General features: G+C 57.0%; 1 protein-coding gene across 1 annotated transcript; it reads left to right on the top strand.

Annotated features, from left to right (window-relative positions):
- The first annotated feature begins 301 nt into the window (after window positions 1-301).
- On the top strand, window positions 302-25198 carry LOC103010534 (NADH-cytochrome b5 reductase 3). The gene is made up of 9 exons (XM_057556714.1): window positions 302-452; window positions 9348-9479; window positions 12614-12686; window positions 13068-13174; window positions 15416-15545; window positions 16046-16129; window positions 16351-16436; window positions 20391-20490; window positions 24071-25198. Exons 1-9 carry the CDS (start codon window positions 432-434, stop codon window positions 24241-24243), a joined length of 906 nt encoding a protein of 301 aa, XP_057412697.1. The 5' UTR covers window positions 302-431; the 3' UTR covers window positions 24244-25198.
- Window positions 25199-25597: the final 399 nt, after the last annotated feature.

Consider the following 25597-nt stretch of genomic DNA (forward strand, 5'->3'; position numbering starts at 1 on the left):
GGGTCGCAGGCTGAGGTCAGGCCAAGCGGGGCTTCCTCCTGCAGGCCTTGGAGGCGGAGTTTCCGGATTTTATTTTAGATCCCATCAATGGGGGGGCGCCATCTTCTCCCCTATAGGATGGCAAACGAGGCCCAGAGACCGCCAGCGTCCCACCCGAGGCCACACAGCGGGTCAGAGCCCCGCCGCAGGCTGCCGGGGCGACTGCGCAGGCGGCCGGCCTCGCGTTCCAACGGTCCCTCTCCCTCCAACCCTCTCCCCGCGGACGGAAGCGGGCGGGGCGGGGCCGGGCCTCGAGCTCGGCCTCCCGCCCCCGCGCCCCGACTGGGCCGCGCTCGGGCCCGCCCCTCCTCCTCGGTGACGCAGCCGGGGGGCTGGCCCGGGGCGCGGCGGTCTCGGCGGCGGCGGCGGAGCGAGCGAAGAGCGGCGCCACCATGGGGGCCCAGCTGAGCACGGTAGGCGGGGAGGGGACGCCGGCTGCCGCGGGCCCGGGGTGTCGCTGCGGGCCGGCGGGCGCCGGACCCCCGTCTCGGGCAGCGCCGACTGCGCCCGGCCGCTTGGGGGGGGGGGGCCGAGCTCGGACGCGGGCGCAGGACCCCACCCGGCCCCGCCCCATCCCGCCCGCCGCGCCCCGGTGGTCCCCGTGCGGCCGTGACTCACGCCCGGGCCTCTGCCCCCGGGCCCAGCCCTCCCGGCCGAGGGGCGTCACCCGGAGGCTGGTGGCCGCGCGTTCGGGGCGCCCCGCCCGCCGCCGCCGCCGCCGCCGCCGCCCCCCTCAGCCCGGCCGAGGAGTGCGGATGTGTGCGCGAGTGCTGAGCGAGTGCGGGGGTGAACGTGGCCGGTGCCCCCGCGTGTGAGTTAGTGTGAGTGTGACTGAACACGTGTGAAGTGTGAAGGAGGGAGCGCGTACGTGTGTGAGTTTGTGAGGGCGTGTGTGTGACCGGGTGTGCGGGTGTGACGTGTGCGTGTGCAGGAGTGTGTATGGGGGTGAGTGACAGTGAAAGAGTGAGCAGGTGTGCGGGAGTGTGACCGTGAGTACCTGTGAGTGTGTGCGTGTGGAGTGTGTGTGTGCCTGTGGAGTGTGTGCGTGTGTGGAGTGTGCGTGCGTGTGGAGTGAGTGTGTGTGTGGAGTGTGCGCGCGTGTGGAGTGAGTGTGTGTGTGCGTGTGGCGTGTGTGTGAGGTGTGTGCATGCGTGTGGAGTGTGTGTGTGTGCGTGTGTGCGTGTGGAGTGAATGTGTGTGAGTGTGTGTGTGCACGCACGTGCGGTGTTGCTGGATCGCAGAGTTTTTACCGACAACAGCCCCTGAGCCCTCTCCGTGGGCTGCAAGCTAGGCTCTGGTCTCTCTTAACCCAGCAAACTTGAGAGGCCCCAGCCGTTGGCCCCATTTTACAGATGAAGAAATGCCACTCAGACTTGGCCACCGGCCGGGCTGGCGGAGTCCGAACTTGTGGAGCTGCAAAGTCCATCGTCATGCTGTCACTTTGGTTCGGCCCAGGGCTGCCCTCCCTCGCCCTCGGGCCTTTCAGAAGCTGCAGCGGTGGTGCATGGCCCACGTTGAGGCTGTGGCCAGAGGGCGGTCCCCGCCCACACACTCGGGCGCCTGGGCGCTGGCTGGGGGCGCTTGGGGAGGGCTGCCACTGGGAGGATTAGGCCCAGAGCCTCTTGCCTGGCCTCCTCCTCCACCTCCTCCCTCTGGCTCTGTGGGGCTCCCCCTTGGGGACTCGGCAGAAGGCCTCTTGGCCTGGGTGTTGGCTTGTGAATGTGTGGCCCAGCCCAGGACTCTGGGTGACATTCAGCCCAGGGGGCAGCTTTGCCCAGGGCAAGCCTGGGGGCATCACCCCAGCTCAGCGTAACGTCCTGACCGTGTTCCCAGAAATCCCCTTCCTCCCTCACTGCTCAGCCTCCGGACCGGAACCCAGACCCCCGCCCCTGCTGTTTTCCCACAGTGCTTCTCACCTTGTAGCCGTGTTGGTTGGGTTTGTCTCTGTGTCCCCAGGATCTGGCTGCTCAGTGTTTTTGCTGAGTAGCCAAGGACCCCTTGTAGCCCCTCTATGAGGGGCAGAGCCCCGCCTGAGCGTCAGGAGACCTTCACCAACCCTAAGCCTCCTCTATCCAAAGGGTGGGAGGATTGCCCTTTCCTCGTGGGCCCTGCCGGGGTCCCCACTTGGCCCCAAATACCCGGAGCAGCCCCCAGCCAGGCCTCCTGGCACAGCGGCCCCACGCAGTCTGCGGGAGGCCAGCCCGGGCTTTGGGCACCAGGCATCTTATCTGAGACGTGCAGGCCCAGAGGGAGGCCTCCTCCCACACACCGGAAGGGGGGACGCCGAGGGGCTGGCACTTGAACCTGCCAGCCACCTGGGGGTATGTTGGGGGCTTAGCCTGCCGTCCCCGACTCTGCTCCCCTTCCCCCGGCACAGTTGTGAGTGCTCAGTGGACCCTGACAGGCCGCCACCACAGGTAGAGTCCAAGGCTTTGCCCCTGCCCCTGGCAGCTCTGTGCCCAGTCCGTGGTCCAGACCCGCAGCCCCTGGGAAGCAGGGCTGGGTCTCCCCCGTGGAGGGCAGCTCCGCTGTCCACCTGCCCCTCCTCCTGGTTCCCTTTCCCAGAAGCGCTGAGCCAGGAGCCCCTTGCTGCAGAGCTTCCTCCAGTCCCTCCCACTTGCTCCTACTTCCCGAGAACGGGGCCATGAGGGAGGTGGGCACGCAGATCCCAGCCGGACAGCTGGCGGGCAGGCAGTGGGCAGGTAAGCCTCAGCACAGGGGGCTGGCAGCTGGGGGGTCCTGGCAGGTCCCTTTGCCCACCCAGACCTGACCTGGGTAGAGTGGATGGCAGGGTCCCGGTGGGGAGTTCCAGGGGGTGAGCAGCTGGCTGGGTGCCACACGGGGGTAGTAGGGCTACCCAGCCCCTCGGCTGTGGTGGGTGAGCTGGGGCTCTCTGGAGACATCCTGGGACTCTGGCACCCCGTTTCCCTCTCCCCTTCCTGTGTTATCAAAGGTGGGGAAAGGCAGGTGGTAGGTTTCCTGGTGGGCAGAGTGTGGCCTATGGGGCACCAGGTCAAGGCCTGGAGAAGCAGCTGTCCCCTAGCTCCCCTGGGGAGCTGGGGTGACGTGGTGTGTGTGTGTGTGTGTGAGCAGCACAGCTGAGGAGGAGCTGGGGTGGGACCTTGGCTTTGGCCGCCTGCCTCCTGTTTACTCTGCCCACTGCTTGCAGGGGTGGGAGTGGTGCCTTGGACGGGGAACAGGGCATCCCAACCCCTTGTGAGTCTGGTAAAGCCTCCAATTTTCCAGAGACGAAGCTTCGCCTTTCCACGGCACCCTTTTCTCTGCCCGTGTCCATCTCCCACACTGGCTTGAGCTCCCCAGGGATGGGGTCCCCTGACCTGTGTCCGCCGCATCCCACACGGGCCCTGGCAGCTGTGCCCACTGGGGTTTGTGACCTGAAGGACCGACTGACAGTGAGGGTCGGCTCACAGCTGCCTCCCAGAGAGGAATTTGTACAAAGTCCACCCTTGCTCTCTCAGTGGCCAGACTGTCCGCAGATGCAGAGGGACTGTGCGGGGCTGGGGCTCAGTGCACGGGCCGAGCTGGATGCCAGTTCTCACCCTGCCTCAGTGTCCTCACTGAAGTGGAATGGCCGTAGCGCCCGCATCCCGAGCTCAAGGACTGTGTGAGATACGAGAGTGTCGCGTCTGGGCACGGGCGCCGGAAGGAAGGCTGCTGGCGTTATCCACCACTCACTAGCACACCTCCTTCCAGCAGCGGCTCCAGTCCCACCACACCTCTGGGAGGTGGGTGTGCCCAGCACGTGTGGAAACAGCCAGGGATTCAGGATCCAACCCCTCAGCCCTGTGCTCCAGGGAGGGCCAAGCCCCACCCTCCCCCTGGAGGCATCTGGTCTCTTGTCCTGGTTGCTGCAACTTTCCAACAAAGTAAGAAAAGTCAGAGAGAGACTGCAGTGCAGGGGCTTGTTCTTGTCCCTTCGTGAATTTATCCACGAATATTTACTGAGTGTCTCTGCTCTGAGTGCTAGAGATGAGACACCAGGTCCCCCGCCTTCCTGGGCCTGCTGTCGCGCATTGTCTGTGACCTCACATGGGGACCCTGGCCCAGCCGTTTGAGCCCAGGGCTGGCATCCAGGGCACACGAAGCTGGCGCCTGGGATCTGCAAGTTCTGTGTAAGGGCCAAGGCCAGTGTTGAGGACTCGTCTTCAGGACCGTTGACAAATGAGTCTTTTTCACGGCCCAGCACGTAACCGTGGGCTGGCATTTGGGGCAGGTGAGGGATTTGGGGTGAGCGACAGAAAATTGGGAACCAAAGCCCAGACTCCACCCTGGGCCTCCCTGAGCCACAGTTTCCTCATTTGTCAAATGAAGAATGCAGTTGGCCTGTCTCCCAGTGCTGAGGGTCGGTGAGGAAATGGAAGGGAAGGTGCTTTGCAGGCTGTGAAGTGAGCTGCAGGCCAGGGGGTCTTAGTTACTAAACTTGGCTGAGCACTTAAACGGCTGTGCTGGGGGGAAATAAAACTCCAGAGAGCACCAAACATAACTCCACTTGGGCTCTTAAGGTCGTTTAAGTTTATTTCCAGGACTCCCAACAATGGTGATTTCCTGCAAATGTAACTTCACTCAACTTTTCCCCTAAACAATGTTCTCCATGGATATGGCTTCCCTGATTGATGTGGGAGAGGCCTGGAGCTGAGGAATCATCAGAGTCGCCCTCATCCCCGTGGGGTTTGCAGAGCTTGGGCGGGGGCTCCGGAAGTCTGCCGAGGGCTTGCTTAGCTAGAGGGTAAGAGCTGACGTTTGAGCTGGGCTCTGGAAGTGGAATAAGAGTGGTTGGATGAGGGAAGAGAAAGGGCATTCAGGGCAGAAGTGAGAGTGTGCAAAGGCCTAAGGCAAGAAAGGCTTGTGACTGGATAGTGGGGCCCTTGAGTGTTGGCAGTGGGGAGCCATGGTGGGTGTTTGGGGGTGGCGGAGCAGCCCCTTTGTCTGGGCAGCTGGGGCCTCACTGCAGGAGCCGGGAGATTGGACTGTGCTGGAGCAAGGGGATTTGGGCTGTGGGCTCCAGGACATCTGTCCTGGGAGGTGGCTTGGGAAGAACCACACTTCGGGCTAGACAGGCCTGGGTTGCGTGGCCATGGGCGAGTCACTTAACCTCCCTGAGAAACGGGTGTGAGTCCTCTGAGGACTGACTGTCCTTCTCTGTAACTTGATGATAATCACAGTACCGATAGCCTAGGATTGAAGTGAGGATTATGCCAGAGAATTCACGTCCCACTCTTGGAGCAGTGCCAGCTCGGGGACATTGGCCAGTTTGCTCCATGCATGGCCTTTTGCAGCCTCAATTCCTCCCCAGCCCTAGGTGGGACTGTCCTCATGAACTTGAGGAAGGTGGAGCGTGGAGAGGTGAAGATTCTCTCCTGAAGTCCTGAGCTGGGTCTCAAACCCAAGTCTCCTGACCCCAGAGTCCAGGGCTGCCAACGGGCCTTAAATTCGACCCGGGGTGGGTGAAATACCACTTGGTGGCCAGGACATGGTAGGTGCTGGTTAAGTAGGCAGGTGGCCAGAGACCCTTTGTGTGGCCCTGTGCGGGCCGGAGGGGTGCGCTGGGGCCAGCTCCCTCAGGCCTTCTGTTTAGACCCATTGGTTACAGACCAGGGGCCCCGTGGGGCGAGGCCGTGGCTGCAGCCAGCCTGGAGGCTCTGCCTGGGGGAGAGGCACGGTGTTCTGAGCCCAACAAAAGGCCTGTAACCAAAGCTGCGGCTGGGCAACTTGAAGCAGCTGGGCTGGTTTGGGGGGCAGGGCCAGGCCCAGTATGGGATCTTGGTGCCTCTACCCTTCCTTCATTTGGGTATTCCGTCTCCTGGGTGATGGTGGCCCCATGAGGGTGGTAGAAAAACCTCCTGTGTGTGTGCCCACGTTCCCCAGGTTATAGACCCTTTGGTGACCTCAGCCCTCCATCTCATCTCATATCCCAGCTCCCCTGGGCTGTTGGCCAGGCGGTGGCCCTCACCTTCCTTCTATAGCCAAGAATACCGAGGCACAGAGAGGCCTCAGGTACTCAGCCAGAGTGTCCTCCCCAGTTGATAGAGTGGGGGTTCCTGGCAGGGCTTCCGGGAAGGGAGGGAGCAGTGAGGCTGGGGCTTGAGAGGTGAGAATCTTCTCACCTGACCCTGAATAGGGCAGGGGCCCATTCCAGTTCTGTTCTCTGCAGAACATGCTACCTCAAGAGGCCTGCAAAGGAAGCAGAGAGGCCTCCATGCAAGCAAGGAACTTGGCTCTGAGCTTCCTGGCAGCCAAGGCAAAAAGGGGAATTTGTAGTGTTATGATAAGAAGAATACACATGGTCATCTGCTGTGAGAACTAAAGTCAGGGAGGTACACTAGGGAAGGTGAGTGAACAAGCTGTGAAACAATTTTCTTGAGAACCGGTATTTTGGGAGAACTTACGATTGTTGACCTCGCTATGTGAACCACTAGTGTGGACTCCCTTCTTCACTTTTTATTTTGAAATAATTTCAGACTTACAGTAAAGTTGAAAAATGTATAAAGAGCCCTTATATACTCTTCACCAAGATATACCAGATATTAACATTTGCTATATTTACTTTATTGTGTGTGTGTGTGTATTTTAAACTATTTGAGAGTAAATGACAGATATGATGGTTCTTTGCCCCTAAATACTTCAGCATCTATCTCCTAAGAACAAGGACATTCTTTTGCGTAATCACAAGACGATGATCAAATCAGGAATGTAACACTGATACAGTGCTATTGTCTCATCTATGGGCCTTCATGCATATTCCACCTGTTGTCTCAGGATTGTCTTTTACAACTGTTTTTTTTTCCCCTGGCCCAGAATCAAATTCAGAACCACGCATTGTATTCAGTTGTTCTGTCTCTTTGGCCTCTGTACAGTAAGTCCCCTACAAGTTGCAAACTTTCAAAGGTGCGAACGTGTGTGAGTGAAAGACGTCAACGTCAGGCGTGAGTGAAATTGTAGCTTGCCCTCCATCTCCTATTGCTGACGATCCTTCAGCTCTACCATCTCCCACCTCCTCTCCCTCCTCCAGTCAGTAACTCTTCTTGCCTGTTCACTCGATGCCAGCCCCTATATGCTAGCTGTTGTACTGTACTACTGAACTTTTCAAGGTACTGTACTGCAAGATTTAAAATGTTTTCTTTATTTTTCGTTTGTTTTTTGTGTATTATTTGTGTGAAAAGTATTATAAACCTATTATAGTACAGTACTGTATAGCTGATTGTGTTAGTTGGGTACCTAGGCTAACTTTGTTGGACTTAACAAACAAATTGGACTTACGAACGTGCTTTCAGAACAGAACTCGTTTGTATGTAGGGGACTTACTGTATTTGTTTCCTACGGCTGCATATAAATTACCACAAACTAGGTAGCATAAAACAATGGAAATTCATTCTTGCACAGTCTGGAGGCCAGAAGTCTGAAATCAAGGTCTTGGCAGGGCGTGCTCTCTGGAGGCCTAGGGGAGGGTCCTTCCTCCTCGTCCTGCTTCTGGTGGCTTCCGGCAGTCCTTGGCCTCCTTGGCTTGTCACCACATCACTCCAGTCTCTGTTTTCACACACCCTTCTCCTCTGAGTCTTCTCCTCTGTCTTAGAAGGACACCTGTCGTGGGATCTGGGGCCCACCGGGGAGATCCAAGAGGATCTCATCTCAAGATCCTTAGTTTAATTACACGTGCAAAAACCCTTTTCCATCCCCAGGATCTGGGTGGACGTGAGTTTTAGGGGAGCACCCTCCAACCCACCAGAGCCTCCTTGAATCTGGACCCGTTCCTCGGCCTTCGTTTCTCATGGCTTTGACATTTTTGAAGAGTGGTGCCAGTTATCGCGGAGAAAGGCCCTCGGTGTTTCCTTGTGTTAGAGGCAGGTTGTGTGCTCCTGAAGGAAGGCACAGAGCCGTGCTGGGCCCTTCTTGCTTCGTGTCAGGAGGTGCACGGTGTCAGCTGGCCCCTTTCCTGTGCTGCTCCCTGGTTAGGGTGGGGTCTGCCAGGTTCTCCACTGTGGAGTTGGTCTGAGCGGTCTTGAGGCCGTTGTTGTTTTCTTCCTGAGTCTCACTTGTGGTCCAGATAGTGGAGGCTTCCCAGGACTCGACTTCCGGATGGCCAAGGGTAGCTGCTGCACACAGATACCCAGTGAGGTCAAGTGCCTGCTGGGGGACGGCCTGGGTTAGCCATTTTCCATGGCTGATCTCCATCCTCACAGCCAGAGAGTGTAGCTTATGACCCCCATTTCATAGATGGAGAAACAGGGCAGAGAGGCTAAGTGCTTTTCCCAGGGACACAAATAGCTAGAAAGAGCAGCAGGCTGGTTGTCTTTCTTTGCAAGGGTGTCCTCTCCAGGTAAACCTAAGCAGTTTTATTTGGCCGTGGGATTTGGGTTTTCTCTGTTTTTAAAAAATCCAAACTGCCTGTAGGGTCTTTGTGAGGCTGCGATATGGGGGGCAGCGGGCTAGCAAGGAAGAGGCTCTCAGAGCCACATAAGAGGGTGAGTGATGATGAGGGTGAGGCCTGATGTTTAAGAGTGTGATTGGGGAGGCAGGTGGACTCAGGTTTGAGCCGCAGCTCCCTACCTGCCCGCTGTGTGACTGTGGGTGAGTTGCTTCACCTCTCTGAGCTGTTTCCTCATCTGTAAAGTGGTGGTGATGACAGTGCCTACCTCATAGGGTTGTCATGAGGTTAACCCCTGTGCAGGGCTCTGCATGATGCTGAGCAGTAGACTCTCAGAGCTTGAGGGGACCTTGCAGATCACCTGGTCCAGTTCAGTTCAGAGAGGGGAAGGGACTTGTCCAGAGTCACACAGCCAGCAAGGAGCAGAGCTTCCTAATGTCTAGCTCAGTGCCTCGGCTGCCCCTGCCACCTGAAGGCAGAACCCCAGGGCTCAGGGGTTTTGTCTGTTTGTCTAAATAGAGCTAGCACTTGACATCACTTAATAGGGCCAGGGAAATTGACTAAAGGGAAAGAGGGAGGGAGGGAGCACAGATACACAGTGCTCAAGATTAAGCACAGGTACTTGGGAACTTTATGCTGAGCTTCCTGGCAGCCAAAGTGAAAAGGGCTACATGCTCAGTTATGTAGCTTTCTTTGTCCCCATTCCTCAGGGAAAATGGAGCTTTTCCAACGACTCAGTAACACAGTGATAGGTTTCATGAGTCTGATTTTTGTAACTTCTCCCAGCTGGCACCAAAATGGAGCTGGGGTTCCCTGAATGAACATGATGGGGAGAGGGCATTCCTGGTAGGGGAGAGGCCCGGAGGTGTGTTTGGAGGAAGGGCAGGGGGCAGGCTGACCTCGTGGGTCTGTCCTGTCGTTTCAGTTGGGCCACGTGGTCCTCTCCCCAGTCTGGTTTCTGTATAGCCTGCTCATGAAGCTGTTCCAGCGCTCCACCCCGGCCATCACCCTCGAGAACCCGGACATCAAGTACCCGCTGCGGCTGATTGACAAGGAGGTCAGTGTGGGGCCTGAGGGGGTCGTGGGGCATGGGCACCTCTCTGTCCTTGTCAGCATCACAGCATTTCACAGGCACCTACTATGTGCTCAGGGTATGGGCCCCTGTGAAGTAGGTCCCATTATCTGCCCGTTTTACAGATGGGGAAAGCGAGGTGGTCCCTTTCTAAGGCTACCAGTAAGTGACAGAGGGATTTGAACTCAGGTCTTTGCCCACAGAGCTGGTTCGTTGAACCACACTCACTATTCCCCAGAAGGTCAGAGTGGGAGGGACCCCGTAAGGACTCTGGGGTCCAAGTAACCATTTAATGGCTGTGAAAACAGAGGACAAGAGAGGAGTAGTAACTCAGGTCACACTGTGAGTTAGGGGCAGGGCCAGGACTTAGGCCTAGGCCTCGTGGTCATCCCAGCTGCCTCCCATCCCAGTGCCCCTTCCTTAAAGATAAGGTCTCCTCCCCTCCTCCTTCCCCTGCCCGCAGGGTCACCTACTCAAGGCCCCTAGAGGCTTTCGCATCTGTCAGATTCCCTGCGTGATCTCGCGATCTCGCGGGTGGTTCCATCTCCTCCTCCGACAGGCCTGCTCCCCACGTGGTGCTTTTCCTCTTCAGACTCTGATCGTGGTTTAAGACCATCCTCTCCCTCCTTTGCCCAGCTGCCCACCCTGTAAGGCTGTTTCCCTCCTTGCTCTCTCTCATCAGAGCCCCTCCCGTGTGCTATTTCTGGCCACCGCAGCTGCCTCAGGAGGGGTGTGACAGGGAAAACTGAGTCATGGGGCAGAGAAAGTCAGTCACTTGCCCGAAGCCTGAGTCCTGAGCTCTGGTCTGCACCCGGGCTCCACATGAGAGCTGGGGCTCCTGTGACTGTACTTGTACCAGGATTTCACAGAAGCTGAAAACCAGAGAGAGGCAAAAAGAAAAGAAAAACAAAGAAAAATTACTGCTTCCCAGATGAGACCACACTTATCCTCTCAATATATCTTATACATAATTTTTTCTTACTAAAATGAAATAATAATGTTTTAAAAGCTTTTCCTTTTATAAAGTTCTTTTTCTTTGTTGTTTTTTAATTCCCAAAGTAATGTATGATTTATATGTGCTCGCTATAAAAATTTTACTTTTATAAAATGAAAGCACATATTTATATGTGCTGTGTTCGTGAGGTGTGAATGTTCCCCTCCCCCATAACCCCTTTGCAGAGGGTCCCCTTCACGGGTCACCGTGAGCCTTTCTGGTAGTACATTCCTGTGTACATGATGTGTGGAGGTTCAGGTGTGTGTATACTTAGTTTCTCTGTTTTAATAACCTGAGTTTTTACCCAGCTGTACAATATGGACATCTTTACATGTCTAACCCAAAGCTGATCCATTATTTTTGACGACTGTCTGGTATTTTGTCACAGGGATGTCACACAGTGGACCCTCCAGGCCCCTTTGACTGAGCGGGAGGCACACGTGCTAGCGGTTACCCTCCCCCATTGTAGCCTCGTGGTGGGTCAGCAGGTGGGGCTGCTCTTGATACTTTTGCTGCGGCACAGGGAGGGGTCCCGGCTGTCGGCCCTTCCCCTCTCTGAACGGGACTGGACCGGGTGATCAGCAAGGTTGCCCACAGCTCTGAGAGTCTGCTGCTCAGGCCATCACGGCCAGCACCGTGCTGAGCCCTCACAGACGTTAGCCTCATGACTTTTGCTGTGCTGGGCTAGTAATCATCAGTGTCTTTCTCTCATTTCTGTTCTTCCTCCAAAAACATCTGGCACGTGGGTTTCTGACCTTGAGCCCCAGGACCAGTTGATAATCCTGGGATCCACTTGCGGGAGGCCCTAGGGCTCCGTTTGCAGCTTCAGGCCTGGACTGTGGGGCAGAGAGGCCCACTGGCCGCCAACAAGCACTGCGTCCTAAGTGGTGGCTGGGCACCGTCTCTCCTGAGATCCAGGCCACCTGCCTTGGCTCACATGCTTCAGTGATGCTTAGAGTGACGCTCTGTCCCTTTGGAGAGGTCTGGCATCTCCCCTCCAGGTAGTAACACTGTCCATCACTGGACCTTGCCTCGTGTGGGCATGAAAATGTGCTGGACCGCTAGACGCCTGCCTTCCAAACGGCCCCTCGACACCCACCATCCTGCTGCACCTGGTGCAGGGGAGACCTCACAGGGGCCTTCCAGAGCCCAGGTCGGAGTCCGGGCACTGGGTTCGGTTCCCAGCTCTGACGCAGCTCACTGTGGGATGCTCGCCTACCTGGCCCCAGTCAAGACTGGCCTCCTTGCTCGGCCCAACCTCGCTCTTAAGCAGCCTCTGCCCCGCCCTGGAGGGGGAGTGGCCTTCACCCACTGCCCACTCCCTGGGTGCACACCCTGCCTTGGCCGTGGCCAGCACGGCTGCCATGCCTCCTGCCCTCTGCAGCCCAGCCACGGTCGTGCCGTCCCGCTTCTCGGGGGGGCTTTTAGTGTAGTGGCTTCTAGAGCCCCTCTCTTGAGTCCCAGGCCTGGGCACGTGGGGCCTTGTCTCAGCTCTGCCCCACTTTGCTGGCCCAGTCCCTGAGCTGTTTCTGCCACCCCAGGACACTTCTCAAGCTGTGGCGGAGGTGGATCCTTTCCTCCTGTCCCTGGAATTTTCTGGGCTGTCTGGCAGCCTCCCTTTGGGATCTTTTTTTTTTTTTTTTTTAAAAGCACAGGCTCTAGGCGCGCAGGCCTCAGTAGTTGTGGCACGAGGGCTCGGTAGTTGTGGCTCATGGGCTCTAGGGTGCAGGCTCAGTAGTTGTGGTGCACAGGCTTAGTTGCTCCACGGCATGTGGGATCTTCCCGGACCAGGGCTCGAACGTGTGTCCCCTGCATTGGCAGGCGGATTCTTAACCACTGCACCCAGGGAAGTCCCTCCCTTTGGGATCTTGAGCTCACTCTCTTCTCCGATCACCTTGCCCTGTGGCCCTGGGTGGGTCACTGCCCTTCTTTGGGCCAGTGAGAGCAGAGGCACACCCAGTGTGTGCCTGACCTCTGTGCCCTTGCACACGCGTGTGCAGGTTGTATGTCCACATGTCAGTGTCACTTCTCTCAGTGACGCTCCGGTGCTGGGGAGGGGTGGGGACTCTGAGTCCAGGCACCCCTCTGCCCTGGGTGCCGTCCAGCAGCTCACGCCTCATTGCAGGTCATCAGCCATGATACCCGCCGGTTCCGCTTTGCTCTGCCGTCGCCCCAGCACATCCTGGGCCTCCCCGTCGGTGAGTACGGCCTCAACCCAGCGCACGTGGAGCCGGTGCTGGGACAGAGATGGAGCCGGTGCTGGGACAGAGAGGTGGGGACTTTGCATTTCAGTTAGTGCAGGGAAGGCTTCAGGGAGGAGGTGACAGCCACCCTGGGCCTTCAAGGGTGAGTGTCAGAATAAGAGGCCAAGTGCTTCAGTGTCCCCGGCAGTGGCACGAGCACAAGCAAAGGCAAAGAGATGGGACGTGATGGGAATCGCTGGGGGTGGTGAAGCGAGCAGTGGGAGCCGAGGTCAGGCTAGGCTTTGAACGCTGGACGGGGTGCAGGGAAGTGGGTTGACAAGACCCAGGGGGCCCTGCAGGGATAGTCAGCCCAGACTCACCCCTGCTGTCCTGCAGGCCAGCACATCTACCTCTCGGCTCGAATCGATGGGAACCTGGTCATTCGGCCCTACACGCCCATCTCCAGCGATGACGACAAGGGCTTCGTGGACCTGGTCATCAAGGTGAGGTCTTGGGGCCACAGCTGCTTGGGGCGGGGGTGACCACCTCACAGCCAAGGCCCCACAGTCTGACCTCTGAAGGCCCTGTGCTCGCTGTGCCTGGTTTCCGAGTGAATAGCAGATCATAGTTCTTTGCACGAGCCAAGCTTCGGGGTCTCGGCAGAGGGCAGGGGCTGGGGCCAGGCTGAGCATCTTCAGACAAGGACAGGGCACCTGCAGAAGAGGGACCGGGCGGGCCCACCAGCCTGCGGAGGGCTCACCTTCCTGCTCTCCGACTGGCGAAGCCCAGTGAGCTGGGCACCTGCTCATCCCCTGAGAAGCGTCCCTCAGGCCCGCTGGGGGTGCAGTCTGAGGGGCTCACGGGACCTTGTCTGGGAGCTGGGGTGAGGGGCTTTCGGGGATCCCTCACTGGTCAGGGGCTGGGTGTACGCTGTGGGAAGATGTAGCCATTAGAAGCAACAGACCAGAGAGACAAGAGAACAACCAGCAAGGATCTTAAAAAACAAGATGCTGAACAGAAGGAGAAATGACAGCTATAGCCCGGTACATTTTTATGAAAATTAGAAACACAGACTTTCCAGCAGTGATCCATGTTCTCTGATTACACACCCAAAAGTGAGAACCAGCCTAGGCCGGTGGGCTGGGTGTTAGAGACCCTCCCTAGTCAAGGCCCAAACCTCCACGGCCGCCCTGGCTCAGCACCCCCAGGGACCAGGCTTGCTCTCTCAACTCCACTTGTAGGCCCCAGGGCCCCCTCCCTGGACCCTTGAGTGGGGGGATAGGAGCAGAGACCCCCGCTGGGCCTCAGCTTCAGCCCTGGGTCTCATAGGGTCCTGGGCTGGGCGCTGTGTCTGTGAGGGCAGGAAGGGAGCTGGGCCTGTCAGTCCCGGCTCTGGCCTGGATCTCCTCTTCGCTTGGTGTCATTTAGACCCTGTGCTGGGTGCCCAGGCCCCACCCGGCCTCGGCGTCTTGTCTTTGGCTGGAGGGTGGACACTGAACAGGTGGTCACACAGAGGTCAGTGTTTGTTCAGGGGACAAGCGCAAGAGACTGAGCACCTAGAATGGGCACCAGAGCTGGGGCGGGGGTGGGGTCATGAGAGCTGCCCCCCTGAGCAGGCAGCAGTGAGGCAAGATCTGGCAGCTGACGAGGCGGCAGCCAGGTGGAGACAGAGGAAGAGGACCTTCCAGGTGCAAAGGCCCTGAGGTCAGGAGGAGGCTTGAGGCCTTGAGGGACCGAAAAGGGAGAGGTCAGCAGGGCCAGGCAGATGCTTGGAGGCCCTGGTAGTCTGGGGCTTTGTCCGGAGGGAAAGGGAAGGTGGTGAGAGTTCAAGCATCTGTTCTTGCTGAAGTCACTCGAGCCAGATGTGGAGAAGGTGTTGGGGGGATTCAAGTAGAGACGGAATACTCACCTGGACCAGGCCCTTCCTGGCTTGGAGACCTCACTGTTCCCCTTGGCCCTGGCTAAAGGTCAGGGCCCCAGCCTGACACACAGTCGGCTCTGCCCACTCTCCCTCCACTCTCCCTGCCCTGCACCCCAGACACACAGACACATCCCCTGCGCTGTAGCCACAAGCTCTTCTCCCCACCCCAACCCGAAGGCCCCAAGCCCTATTAGGCCTCCTGGCCTTTGCCCACGCTGTCCCTCCCCCACTGCCTCTCCCCCTTCTCTGCTCATCACTCCTGCTTGCCCTTCAAGGCCCAGCAGAAATGCCCCCTGGTGCAGCCACCCCAGCCCTGGAGCTCCTCCCCTGTCTGCCCATCTCTTTGTACGAGGGTTGTAGCACATCCCTTTTTCCAAAGCTGAAATCCCAAAGGGCACAGGGAAGGAAATTGTTCCAAGAGTGATGTTTTTATGGCAGCTCAAAGTGGAAAGAATTGAACATCCACCAGGAGGGCCTGGTGAGCCTGCTTCCCAGAGCCTTTACTGAGCTGACAGCCATGGGGATCTCCTGCCGGGAGGGGGTCACAGAGATGGTTCGTGGCAGAACATTATGCAGCAGGCCCTCGGGTCACTGCCTTGGACACCAGGCTGATGCTTTGCCCTCCAAGGGGATGTTATGGGGAGGGCAGACCACTGGGGGGGACGGGACACAGACGGGTAAGTTTTGATTGGTGGAAGGGGCATTGTGTGAGAAGGCCACACACAGCCGCAGAATACCCCAGAAGAGGGTCTTCCCACTGTGGCCCAGAGCTCACCCCGGCAGCCCTGGGAACGGGGAGCTGAGGACTATGGGTGTCTTGCAGATTTACTTCAAAGACACCCACCCCAAGTTTCCTGCTGGAGGGAAGATGTCCCAGTACCTGGAAAGCATGAAGATTGGAGACACCATTGAGTTCCGAGGCCCAAGTGGGCTGCTGGTCTACCAGGGCAAAGGTGATCGGGTTGGACACCCTGAGGACCCAGTGGGGGCGGTGGATGTTGGGTGCGGGTCCCGACTCTGCTGCTGTCTGGATGGGTGACTCTCGTAGGGCAAGCCATCTCCTCTCTGGGGCCTCCGTTTCCCTGGCTGTTAGGAATTAAGGTGGCCAGCACGGGGGTTGCAGACCAGCTGCCTCTGGGGGCCAGATGCGGCCCACAGACCAGCTTTGTTTGGCTGAAAACAAAGGGGAGGGTTGAGCTGGAACGCCCCTGATTCTCCAGCCTCCCTGCCCCCCACGCCATCCGCCGTCCGCAGTGAGGAACTCATCCTCGTGCTCCTGTTTGCATCTGAGCTGGTCCCCATCCCACCTTCCCATCTCCCTCACCCTGACTGGCTGCGGGCTATGGTGGCCGCCACCCCCGAACCCCTGAGGCGGGGGCAGCTTCTCCAGCCCTTCCGATCCCCAAGCACAGCATGTCTGAGAGCTGGGCCTCACCCCTTCTCCTCTCCCCAGGAAAGTTTGCCATCCGTCCAGACAAGAAATCCAACCCTGTCATCACAACAGTGAAGTCTGTGGGCATGATTGCAGGAGGAACGGGTATGTGGACCCAGAGCCCCTCGCTGAGTCCCTAGCGGGCGGATGTCGTGGTTCGGGGTCAGGGTGTGGGACGTGGCACAGAAAACAAGTGACTGGGCGCTTCCCAAGGTCAGGGACCCGGACCCCGTTGTCCTGGCACCTCTGTGGGCATCTGCCTGGCACCGGGCCCGCATGTGTGCAGCAGGCGCTCACGCGGTGTGTGGGGGGCGGCTGTGTTGCAGGCATCACCCCGATGCTGCAGTTGATCCGTGCCATCATGAAGGACCCGGATGATCAGACCGTGTGCCACCTGCTCTTTGCCAACCAGGTCAGTGGGTGGTCCTGAGGTCTGCAAACCCGACTCCTGCTGAGAGGGGGCGAGGCCCAGCAGGCACTGCTCAGGGGTCTGCCCGGCTTTGCGGAGATGCTCAGGGAGGCTGAAATGTGAGGGGTGCTCTGAACGTTCTGTGCACAGCAGCCCTCGCAGGGGCTGGTGGGGTCGGGCTTTTCAGTGCGGAGCTCAGAGCGTCTGACCCGAGTGGGGCTGCTTTGGTGGAGGGGTGAGGCACCTGGAGCACCCACACCCCGCGTTTCGCTCCTCTGGCTGCTTCCTTGGAACCTCAGGGTTCCCTTCACCGCACACAGAGTTTGGAACCCACCAGTGAAGTGGGAGGAGCCCGAAGGGCCGTTTTCACAGAGGATGTGCCAAGGTCCCACCTGCGCGAGGTCCCTGAGCTGGGCGAGTTGGGACAGGGTTTGGACCTGGGCTCCCCAGCTCCTGAATGCATGTCCTCCTCCCCACACCCGCTGCCTGCCCGCCCCGGCCTGCTGTGTGGCCTTGGACAAGTCACTCTCCCTTTCTGGGCTTTGCTCCCTCACTGTGGAATGAGCTGATGAAGCAAGGTCATCACAAGGGTCTTTCTAGGTTCAGTGTTTCATGACTGAATATGTGGATCTTATAGTGATGCCCCTTTTGGGGGAAGCTAAGACGAGGCACCCCCCGCCTGTGAGGGGGTCATGCCCAGGCCCCCTGCGCCTCTCAGATATGGTTCAGGTCAGTTTGCCCCTGGGTCCATCTGGCCCAGGCTCCGCCCTGTGTCATCTGTGAGGACACCGAGCCTGGAGGCGGAGGGGCCGGGCTGAGGTCCCCGGGCTGAGGTCCCACACAGCTGCAGAAAACTGCTCTGAGGCCAACTGAGGTGACCTTGACTAGGGGTGGGTGGAAACAGCCAGAAATTCCAAGCTGGCTGGTGGGGTTGAGAGGGTGGGCAGCGTTCAGCTTGGTAGTGCTGGGGCAGTCTCTGTGGAGGCCGTCAGCCCTCTGTCGCCTGGACGGGCATCTTTGTGCCCGTTAGCAAAGGCGGTGGATTCTGTATCTCTTTCTGCATTTCAGTCAGTGCAATGTCACAAGTCATGTAGCCTCTGGAAGTTCCACTCCTCACCCGTGAGGGAGGAGAGTGAAGAATGCAAATAAAGTATCATATGAAAATCGTTCTGACCTCAAGGTCCCTCTGAAGGGTCTCGGGGACCCCAGGGGTCCGCAGGCCACACTGTGGGAACTGCTGCTTTGCTCCAGTTGAGTCGTTGCCCCTCCCTCCCCCCTCCTCAGTGACCTCCGTGCTCGGCTTGGACGGGGACCACAGCCCCTCCTTTCCTCATCCGTAATGTAGGGTAACGGGGGACCCACCTCTCGGGACGGTTGTGAGGGTTGAGATGGCCTTGGATAGGAGCGTTTAACATTGCAGACATGTGCATGCTTCCTGGAGTGACCGAGTGACCGGGAGTGGAGGCTGGTGGGGAGGCAGGTTGAGGACGGCAGCCTGAGTCCAGGGGAGGCCGGGGCTCTGACCCCAGCCTCAGCCTAAGGGAAGCACGATTTTTCAGAAGGGCATTAGGGAGTGTTAATAAACAGCGGGGCGACCTGGTTCTTGGACAGGGAGACTGATATTCTGAAGGTGTCGGTTCTTCATAAAGTAATACTCAAAGTCCCAGTGGGGATATTGTCTCCCCTTTAATATGACAAAATGATGCAGTATGGCCTGGAAGACAAAGTACACATGCACAGCCAAGAAAGTTTTGAAAAAGAAGAGTGACAAGGAAGAACTTGGCGCACTGGATATTAAAACACACTAAAAAGTGTCGGTGATACAAATAGCATGGTTCTGGAGCCACACGTGAGACCTGGGCTTACTGGACTTCCTGAGCGTTTCTGGATAGCACAACAGGAAACCTAGACTGTGCTAGGACATGCTGGAACATGTGGCTAGTTACATGTAAATTAATTAAGATTAAACAAAATTTAAAACTCGCTTTCCCAGTCTCATTAGCCACATTTCATTGGTTCCGTAGCCACATGTGGCCAGTGGTTACCCTATTGGATAACACAGATCTGTTGTGGAACACTCCGTTGAACAGCCCTGGCCTAGAAACAGACCCAAGTGTAGGTGAGGCTTTGTATCTGATGCAGGTGACATACCAAACCTGAAAAGAGAAAGGAAAAGGAGTGTTGAGTTAGTTGCTATGCACTTGGAAAAAACGAAGTAGATCCCTACCTTACCTTATACAAAAATGAAGTTTAGGTTAAAGATATACATGTAAAAAATTGAAGCTTTAAAAGTAGAAGGTGAGCATTTTTACAGGAAATATTGATGAATGAGTGAACAAGGATGGTTAGTCTAAGCAAGACACCAGGGAGAGCCCGTCAAGGAGAAGATTGATGGAACCATCTGCTTAAAAATGAAAAGCTCCCCTGGGGAAAAACACAAAGTTTAAATAAGGTAGAAAGATAAGTAACTGGGGATGAGACATAAAATGCATCATCAATGAAAATTCATATCCTTCATGTAAAAAGTTTTTACAAACTAATAAAAGATATTACTAGACCAGTGACAAACTTATTAATAATAAAAAATAAAACATAAGCTTTAGGGCTTCCCTGGTGGCGCAGTGGTTGAGAATCTGCCTGCCAATGCAGGGGACACGGGTTCGAGCCCTGGTCTGGGAAGATCCCACATGCCGCGGAGCGACTAGGCCCGTGAGCCACAACTACTGAGCCTGCGTGTCTGGAGCCTGTGCTCCGCAACAAGAGAGGCCGCGATAGTGAGAGGCCCGCGCACCGCGATGAAGAGTGGCCCCCACTTGCCGCAACTAGAGAAAGCCCTCGCACAGAAATGAAGACCCAACACAGCCATAAATAAATAAATAAATAAATAATTTTAAAAAAAAAAGAAGCTTGGCTTTTTAAAAAAAAAAACAAAAAAAACATAAGCTTTACTTCCCATTAATCTGATTGGCAAAGCTGAAAGGATCATTACCCAGTGCTGGTAGAGGTGTAGGGAGACGGATACTCCTGGGTATGCTGCTGGTGTGTGCATTGGTGTGACCTACCTGGGGATTGTAAAGCAGCTGCGTGTGTTGAACGCCCTATCCATGTGGAATTTTCTACCCTGAACTCCACTCCCTCAAGTTTATCCTCAGGAACAGGGCAGTGAGGGTGGTCAGAGAGGCACTGTTCATAAAGAGGACGCTCAGAGACGCAAGAGGGAAGAGATACGGGGATGGATACATGTGTATGTGTAACTGATTCACTTTGTTATAAAGCAGAAACTAACACACCATTGTAAAGCAATCATACTCCAATAAAGATGTTTAAAAAAAAAAAAAAAAAGGAAAAGAGTATGCTCAGAACAATCTCCACGCCTCTCCCGTCGTCTGCCTCACCCAGCCCGGGGCTCAGTAGAGGTCTGTGAGCCAGTGACCTTTTCTGGTCGACAGAGTTCTTTGGCCCCCAGTTTCACAACAGTCTTATGAGATCAGTCACGCCACCCACTGGCCTGAGGAGCCCTGTCCGTCTGTGAGTGACCTGCAAACATACAGGGCAAAGTCTGTGGTTAGGAATGGAAAGGGGCTGTTTCGGGAGCAGATTGCTGATGCTCCCTGGGGGTCTGAGAAGGCTTCCTGGAGGAGGTGACAAGCTGCACTCTACAGGGCCACGTGGGGCTGGCTAAATGAAATCAGTGGGGATGGCAAGTGGGGAGCTGCAGGCCAAGCAGAGAGATTGCCGTGGGCAAGGCTGCAGAGGGACAGGTGTGATTGGGGGAAGTGGTATCTGTATTTCCTAGGCTGTGGATGTACAAGCTGAGACGCCAGAACATAGGAAGACTTGGACTTTCCCTGGAAGCTTCGCCAAGTGTGCGGCCCGTGGGTGGGCGGGGTGACGAGGGTCTCCAAAGGCAGTCCCTGTTGCTGTCCCTCCTGACCGCTGGGTCCTGTCCCCCCGCAGACTGAGAAGGACATCCTGCTGCGGCCCGAGCTGGAGGAACTGAGGAACGAACATTCTGCGCGCTTCAAGCTCTGGTACACGGTGGACAGAGCCCCCGAAGGTGAGCACGCCCAGGCGGGTGGGCTGGGTGGAGGCGCCGGCCCACGCTCGCCTGGCGGAGCCCTCCACCGTTGCGGAGGCTTCTGGTTGCATGGTCTCCTTTGGTGCTCATCACTGGGGCCCTGTGAGAGGAAGCTGATGAGGAGAGAGGGATTACAGAGGGAACGCAAGTGCCCCACAGCACACAGTGAGAAAAGCCCAGAGCTAGGGCTTGAGTTCACACCTGCCTCCTCCAGAGCCCCAGACCTTCCCCTGCCTGCGCTGCTCTCAGCTGGACAAAGAAGGCCAGCGTTCTCCCCTTGGGCTGGGGCTCACTTGGGGGCAGGTCTCCAGGGCCAGTGCTGGGGGTGAGGGTGAGTGTTTCCACGTTGCAGTGTATACCCTGTAAGGCACTTTACACCCATTTTCTCTCTAATCATCAGCCCTGGAGTGTGGGCTGGGCTGATGTACAGTTACCTTCATTCTACCTGTCCAGGTGTTTAAACTGTTTGCCAAGGTCACATAGGAGGTGGTGAATGAGGGCTGCCCCTGAAACCTGAAACGAGGTTGCCCTCTGGGAGCTAAACTCTACTCCATCCTCCTGCCTAGGTAGATGTGGCTACAAAAAATATCTTAACTTCTTCTCTGTTGTAAGAAAAGCAGCAGCTGAGGCTTCTTGGTAGATAACACCAGTGATGTTTGGCTTCAGGGTTAGGAGACTATAGGGAGTGGTGGGGACTGTGGTGAATTGGAGAGCATCTGCCTGTGCAGAGGGGCAGCCCCGTCCCAGCTGCGGGCAGCCCTGCTGTGCAGGAGTACCGCCCTGGAGGCCAGCCTTTCCATTTTTCAAGGGAAGCTGGGGGCCTGAACTTTCATGGGAAATTTTTAAATATTAGAAACTGGACATTTTCAAAGCACCCACATGGGCACCAGCTTGCTGCCACACTGCCCGTGCTTTGCCTCCTGCTCCTCACACAGCCACCAGTTCCCTGGGACTCAACCACCACAGTGTGGGGAACAGGCCACCCTCTGCTTCCCCCAGAAATGAGCAGGCAGGCTCTGGGGGTACCCATCTCAAGAGGGTCCATCCCTGAGAGAGGAGCCACTGTCCTGGGTTGACCAAATCAGATCCTGGGCCCCCTGGTGGTTCCGTGGACCCGGCAGTCTTGTTCCGGGGCCTCTGGCTGGACCAGCCGTCCTGGGCCCACCCGCGTCTCAGTGAGTCTCCTCCTGGTCGGACCCCTCACTCTGTGTGTTCCCGAAACCAGCCTGGCCCGAGCTGATGTTCTAGTTGGGGAGGATGAATGGGAAACAGGTTTATTAGTAAATTATAAAGTACAGTAGCAGGTGATTAGTGAGACCCAGGAAAGACAAAGTAGAGTCATAGGGAGTGGAGGTCGGACAGGAGGCACTGGTTCTGGGAGTCCGAGCTTCCGGTAAAGAAAGGAATATTCATCTTGTACCCACGTCTTGTTCAAAAGGGGGAAATGAAAGCTGGTTTAGCTACCTTCTGGTTGCAGGTTCTAGAGTGTGGTCAGGTAGGCTCATTGGCCACGATGGGCGTGTCCTTGCAGGGGCCTCTACCCCTGTTGCCTGCACACGGCCTGGCCGCAGGAGGAGTGGACACTGCCCTCTGGTGGTGACACCTGGCAACGCCTATACCGAAGTGCCTCCTGGGGACAGTTTTAAGAGTAACCAGTTACTGGCCAAGGAGAGATACAGTTGGGAAGTCTCCTGGTATTTTGCACTTACATTTATTATTACCCTGACCACAGTTCGAGAGTAGTTCGGGTACTGCCGTTAACATTAGGTATAAGCTGAAAAGGGTAGATGCTGAGAAGGAAAATGGTACCAGGCCAGCGGGCAGTTGTGGAGCTAAGCAAAAGAACAGGGGAGAGGGGCCAGCTGACTATGTTTCCCCTACAAAGTCACCTTCAGTATACATGTAAAGAAAAATACACTATCTAAAAACGTCCTTGTGAAATTGAGATGTCTTACACACCTGTACATTCATTACACTAGCAAATATGGTTTAGTCCCATGCAGTTTTTTTCAAAGTAATTTTAGATCTGTTAATAAAATGTTATCTACCTACCTATGTCCCGCCTTGTTCCAGAGGGATTTTAGGCACCTTACAAAGACTCATAGAGTGAGTCGGAGTGGTATAAATGGAAAGTGGGAGTGAAAGAAAAACAAGGGCAGGGCCATCGAATGGAGCTGGGACTGAGGTTTGTACAGAAGCAGGGACTTTGATGCACACTTGCTGTGGGTGGCCACGTGTGTCACTCTGAGCTTCCCAGCAGCCACAGTGAAAAGGGAGATGTGGTCAGTTAGTCAGCTCAGTGTCCGTGAGGTAAAGAATTCCCCATTGCTCAGCACAGCAGACTCTTCCTCATCCCAAGACCAGCTGGGACCGGCTTGGCCCCTCGCAAGGGACCCCCCCATGGAGTGTACATGATGTGATGCAGAGAGCATTGTCCGCTGTGATGGGGGAGGACAGCCCTGAGCGCAGATGTGGAAGCCAAGGCGTAGATCGGAGCCAGAGCGGAGCCGGGCTGGGTGCCGCCTCCTCCCCCTCTCTTCGGGCCCCAGTCATCAGAGCCCCATTCTCCTGGCAGAGCCCTGACAGCCTGCCGTCCTCGTGGGCCCACCGTGCGCCTGGAACTGGCTGGTCCCCCTCCCTGAGCAGCCCCTGCTGGCAGGTCAGTCCTGAGGGCCCGGGTAGGACTAGAGCCCTGCCAGCCTCGGGGCACCAGCAGTGACTTGTAGGAATAAAAGGTGGCTCTGGATCTCAGGTGAAATCTGGAGACACACTGCGCGTGTACATGTGCGTGTGCAAGACAGGGAGGCCAGCAGGACCTAGAGGAGCTGTTGCTGCCCCGAGGGTCCTGCATCTGCAGCTTCAGCCTGGGTCCTGGCCTTGCTGTTTTCAGGCTCACCGATTGCTTGTTTGGGACGCATTCCTTTACTCATTATTTATTGAGTAACTACTGTGTTGGGGGCTGTCTGGGCACTGGGACCACAGCTGTGGACCAGACACAGCTCCTCGTGGACCGACACGTAGTAGAGGGAAGAGTCAGACAGTGGGCACAGGGCCGGTAGGTAGCATGGAGGGTGGTGGGGTAGGAAATGTCACCCTGACCAGCCTGGCGCTGGCTGGGGGACATCTGGGACCTGGGGCTAACGTCCCAGCCCTGTCCATGCCTTTTTGTGTGACCTGGGACAACTCAACTCTGGGTCCTCTTGGCCTCAGTTTCCACATCTGTAAAACGGGATCAGTAACCCCTGCCCTGTCCGCCCACAGGGCGGTTCTGAGGGCCACATGAGAGGCCAGTGGAAGTGAAATGCTTTGCACACTGTGAAGCGTGGTGGGGGAACGTTGATGGGCTTGCCTTTGTGCTACAGGTGAGCCAGGCTTGGGGGCAGGGGATCAGGGTGAGGGTTTACTTGGCTCAGCCTCTTCATTCTTCAGTGTTTGTGGAAAGAAGGGAGGAATTCATGGCACAGGAACTTTGTCACGGAGGAGAGGGTGCTGGGCGGGTGGGCAGTCGGCAGTTGGTCACATGGCCGTACTCGGGCTCACCTGGTCTCCCACTCCGCAGCCTGGGACTACAGCCAGGGCTTTGTGAACGAGGAGATGATCCGGGACCACCTTCCGCCCCCAGAGGAGGAGCCGCTGGTGCTGATGTGCGGACCCCAGCCCATGATCCAGTACGCCTGCCTGCCCAACCTGGACCGCGTGGGCCACCCCAAGGAGCGCTGCTTCGCCTTCTGATGGGCCGGCCCTGGCCACTGGCTCCGCCCCGCACTCACCGCGCCCTGTCGCCCTGTCCGTACCCACCCCTCCTGCTGTTGTTTGTTAACACCACTGTCCCCCACGTCTCCTGCTGCAGCCGGGTTCAGCCTGGCCTGCCCGTGCCTGGGAGGTCACCCCGCTGGGCTGGCCCCCGAGGGGCCCCTTTGGGAGCAGGGCTCTGTTACAGGTGGCCGCTGTCGGCCACCTTTAGGGCAGATTCCTGTCTGGGCCTCACTGGAGATGACCCCCCCCGCCCCCGCACAAAACACACACACTACTGGGCCGAGGCTGCCAGCACCATGCTGCCCACCCTCCCCAGAGCATACCACACTCTGGAAATAAACACAAATATACGGGCAGCCCATAGCTGCAGGTGCCAGGCCCCTACCCACTGCCTGCTTCAGGGCCACAGCCAGGCCTCAGCACCTGACACTACGTGACAGGTAACACCAAAAAGTCCTCTTGACAGAGGCTGCTGGGGTGAGAGGCTGCCCCAACCCCAGGGCACAGCAGGCCCGGCCAGCAGGGAGTTGGGCTCTCCCTGGGGCTGGACTAGGAGGAGGGGGCTGACCAAGGGCCCTTCCATCTGGCACATGGGCCCTCCCAAAGCCTTAGCATTTCCCCAAAACACCAAAACATTCGGGCAGCTTTGGGAGTTCCAAGCAGTCGACCTCTGATCGACCAGCTTGGGGTCCCGGGCCGCCAGTCCTGATGGGAGAGCTAAGATGATGTGTTTATCCCTCTGTCCCAGACCCCCCTCCTGCTGCCCTCACCCCGGGTGGGGGAGATTTTGAGCAGAGCCTCTTGTCTGAGGGACATTCTCAGTGGCCTCGACGTTGCCTTTAGACCACAGCGTGTCAGCCTCTTGCATATCGGCTTTTCAGAGTCATTTATGAGCAAACATAACGTTGAAGTAAAACTTTGCTAATCTGAACACTTTTGCAGTTCCTGGAGGCTCTGTGACCTACGTCATTGTGGGGGAGGGAGGGGGGGAGGAAGGGGCTGTGTAGGGCCTGGCTTTTATTTCTGTTTGTGTTTGTAGTAGAAAATTTGGGGACTTCCCTGGCAGTCCAGTGGTTAGGACCCTGTGCTTCCGCTGCAGGGGGCCTGGGTTTGAACCCTGGTCGGGGAACTAAGATCCCACAAGCTAATGTGGTGCAGCCAAAAAAAAAAAAAAAATTGGGAGAGTACAGAAGAGTATATACAGGAAAAAAAACGCCGGAATCTAGAGGCCAACACTTGGAACTTGGATGAAACCACGTCATCCACTGTGTGGCCTCTGCTTTCCCCCTAATGTCAGATGTGCTTTCCCCCTGTGGTCAGAAACTCACCA

The sequence above is a fragment of the Balaenoptera acutorostrata genome, chromosome 11, assembly GCF_949987535.1.
Source record: "Balaenoptera acutorostrata chromosome 11, mBalAcu1.1, whole genome shotgun sequence".
Lineage (NCBI taxonomy): Eukaryota > Metazoa > Chordata > Mammalia > Artiodactyla > Balaenopteridae > Balaenoptera > Balaenoptera acutorostrata.

Excerpts from the sequence above, each read along its gene's own strand:
- LOC103010534 (XM_057556714.1), top strand. The coding sequence starts at position 432 with ATGGGGGCCCAGCTGAGCACG. Across the intron at positions 16,437-20,390 it reads ACCTGCTCTTTGCCAACCAG|ACTGAGAAGGACATCCTGCT; the intron begins GTCAGTGGGTGG and ends GTCCCCCCGCAG. Across the intron at positions 20,491-24,070 it reads GGTGGACAGAGCCCCCGAAG|CCTGGGACTACAGCCAGGGC; the intron begins GTGAGCACGCCC and ends CCCACTCCGCAG.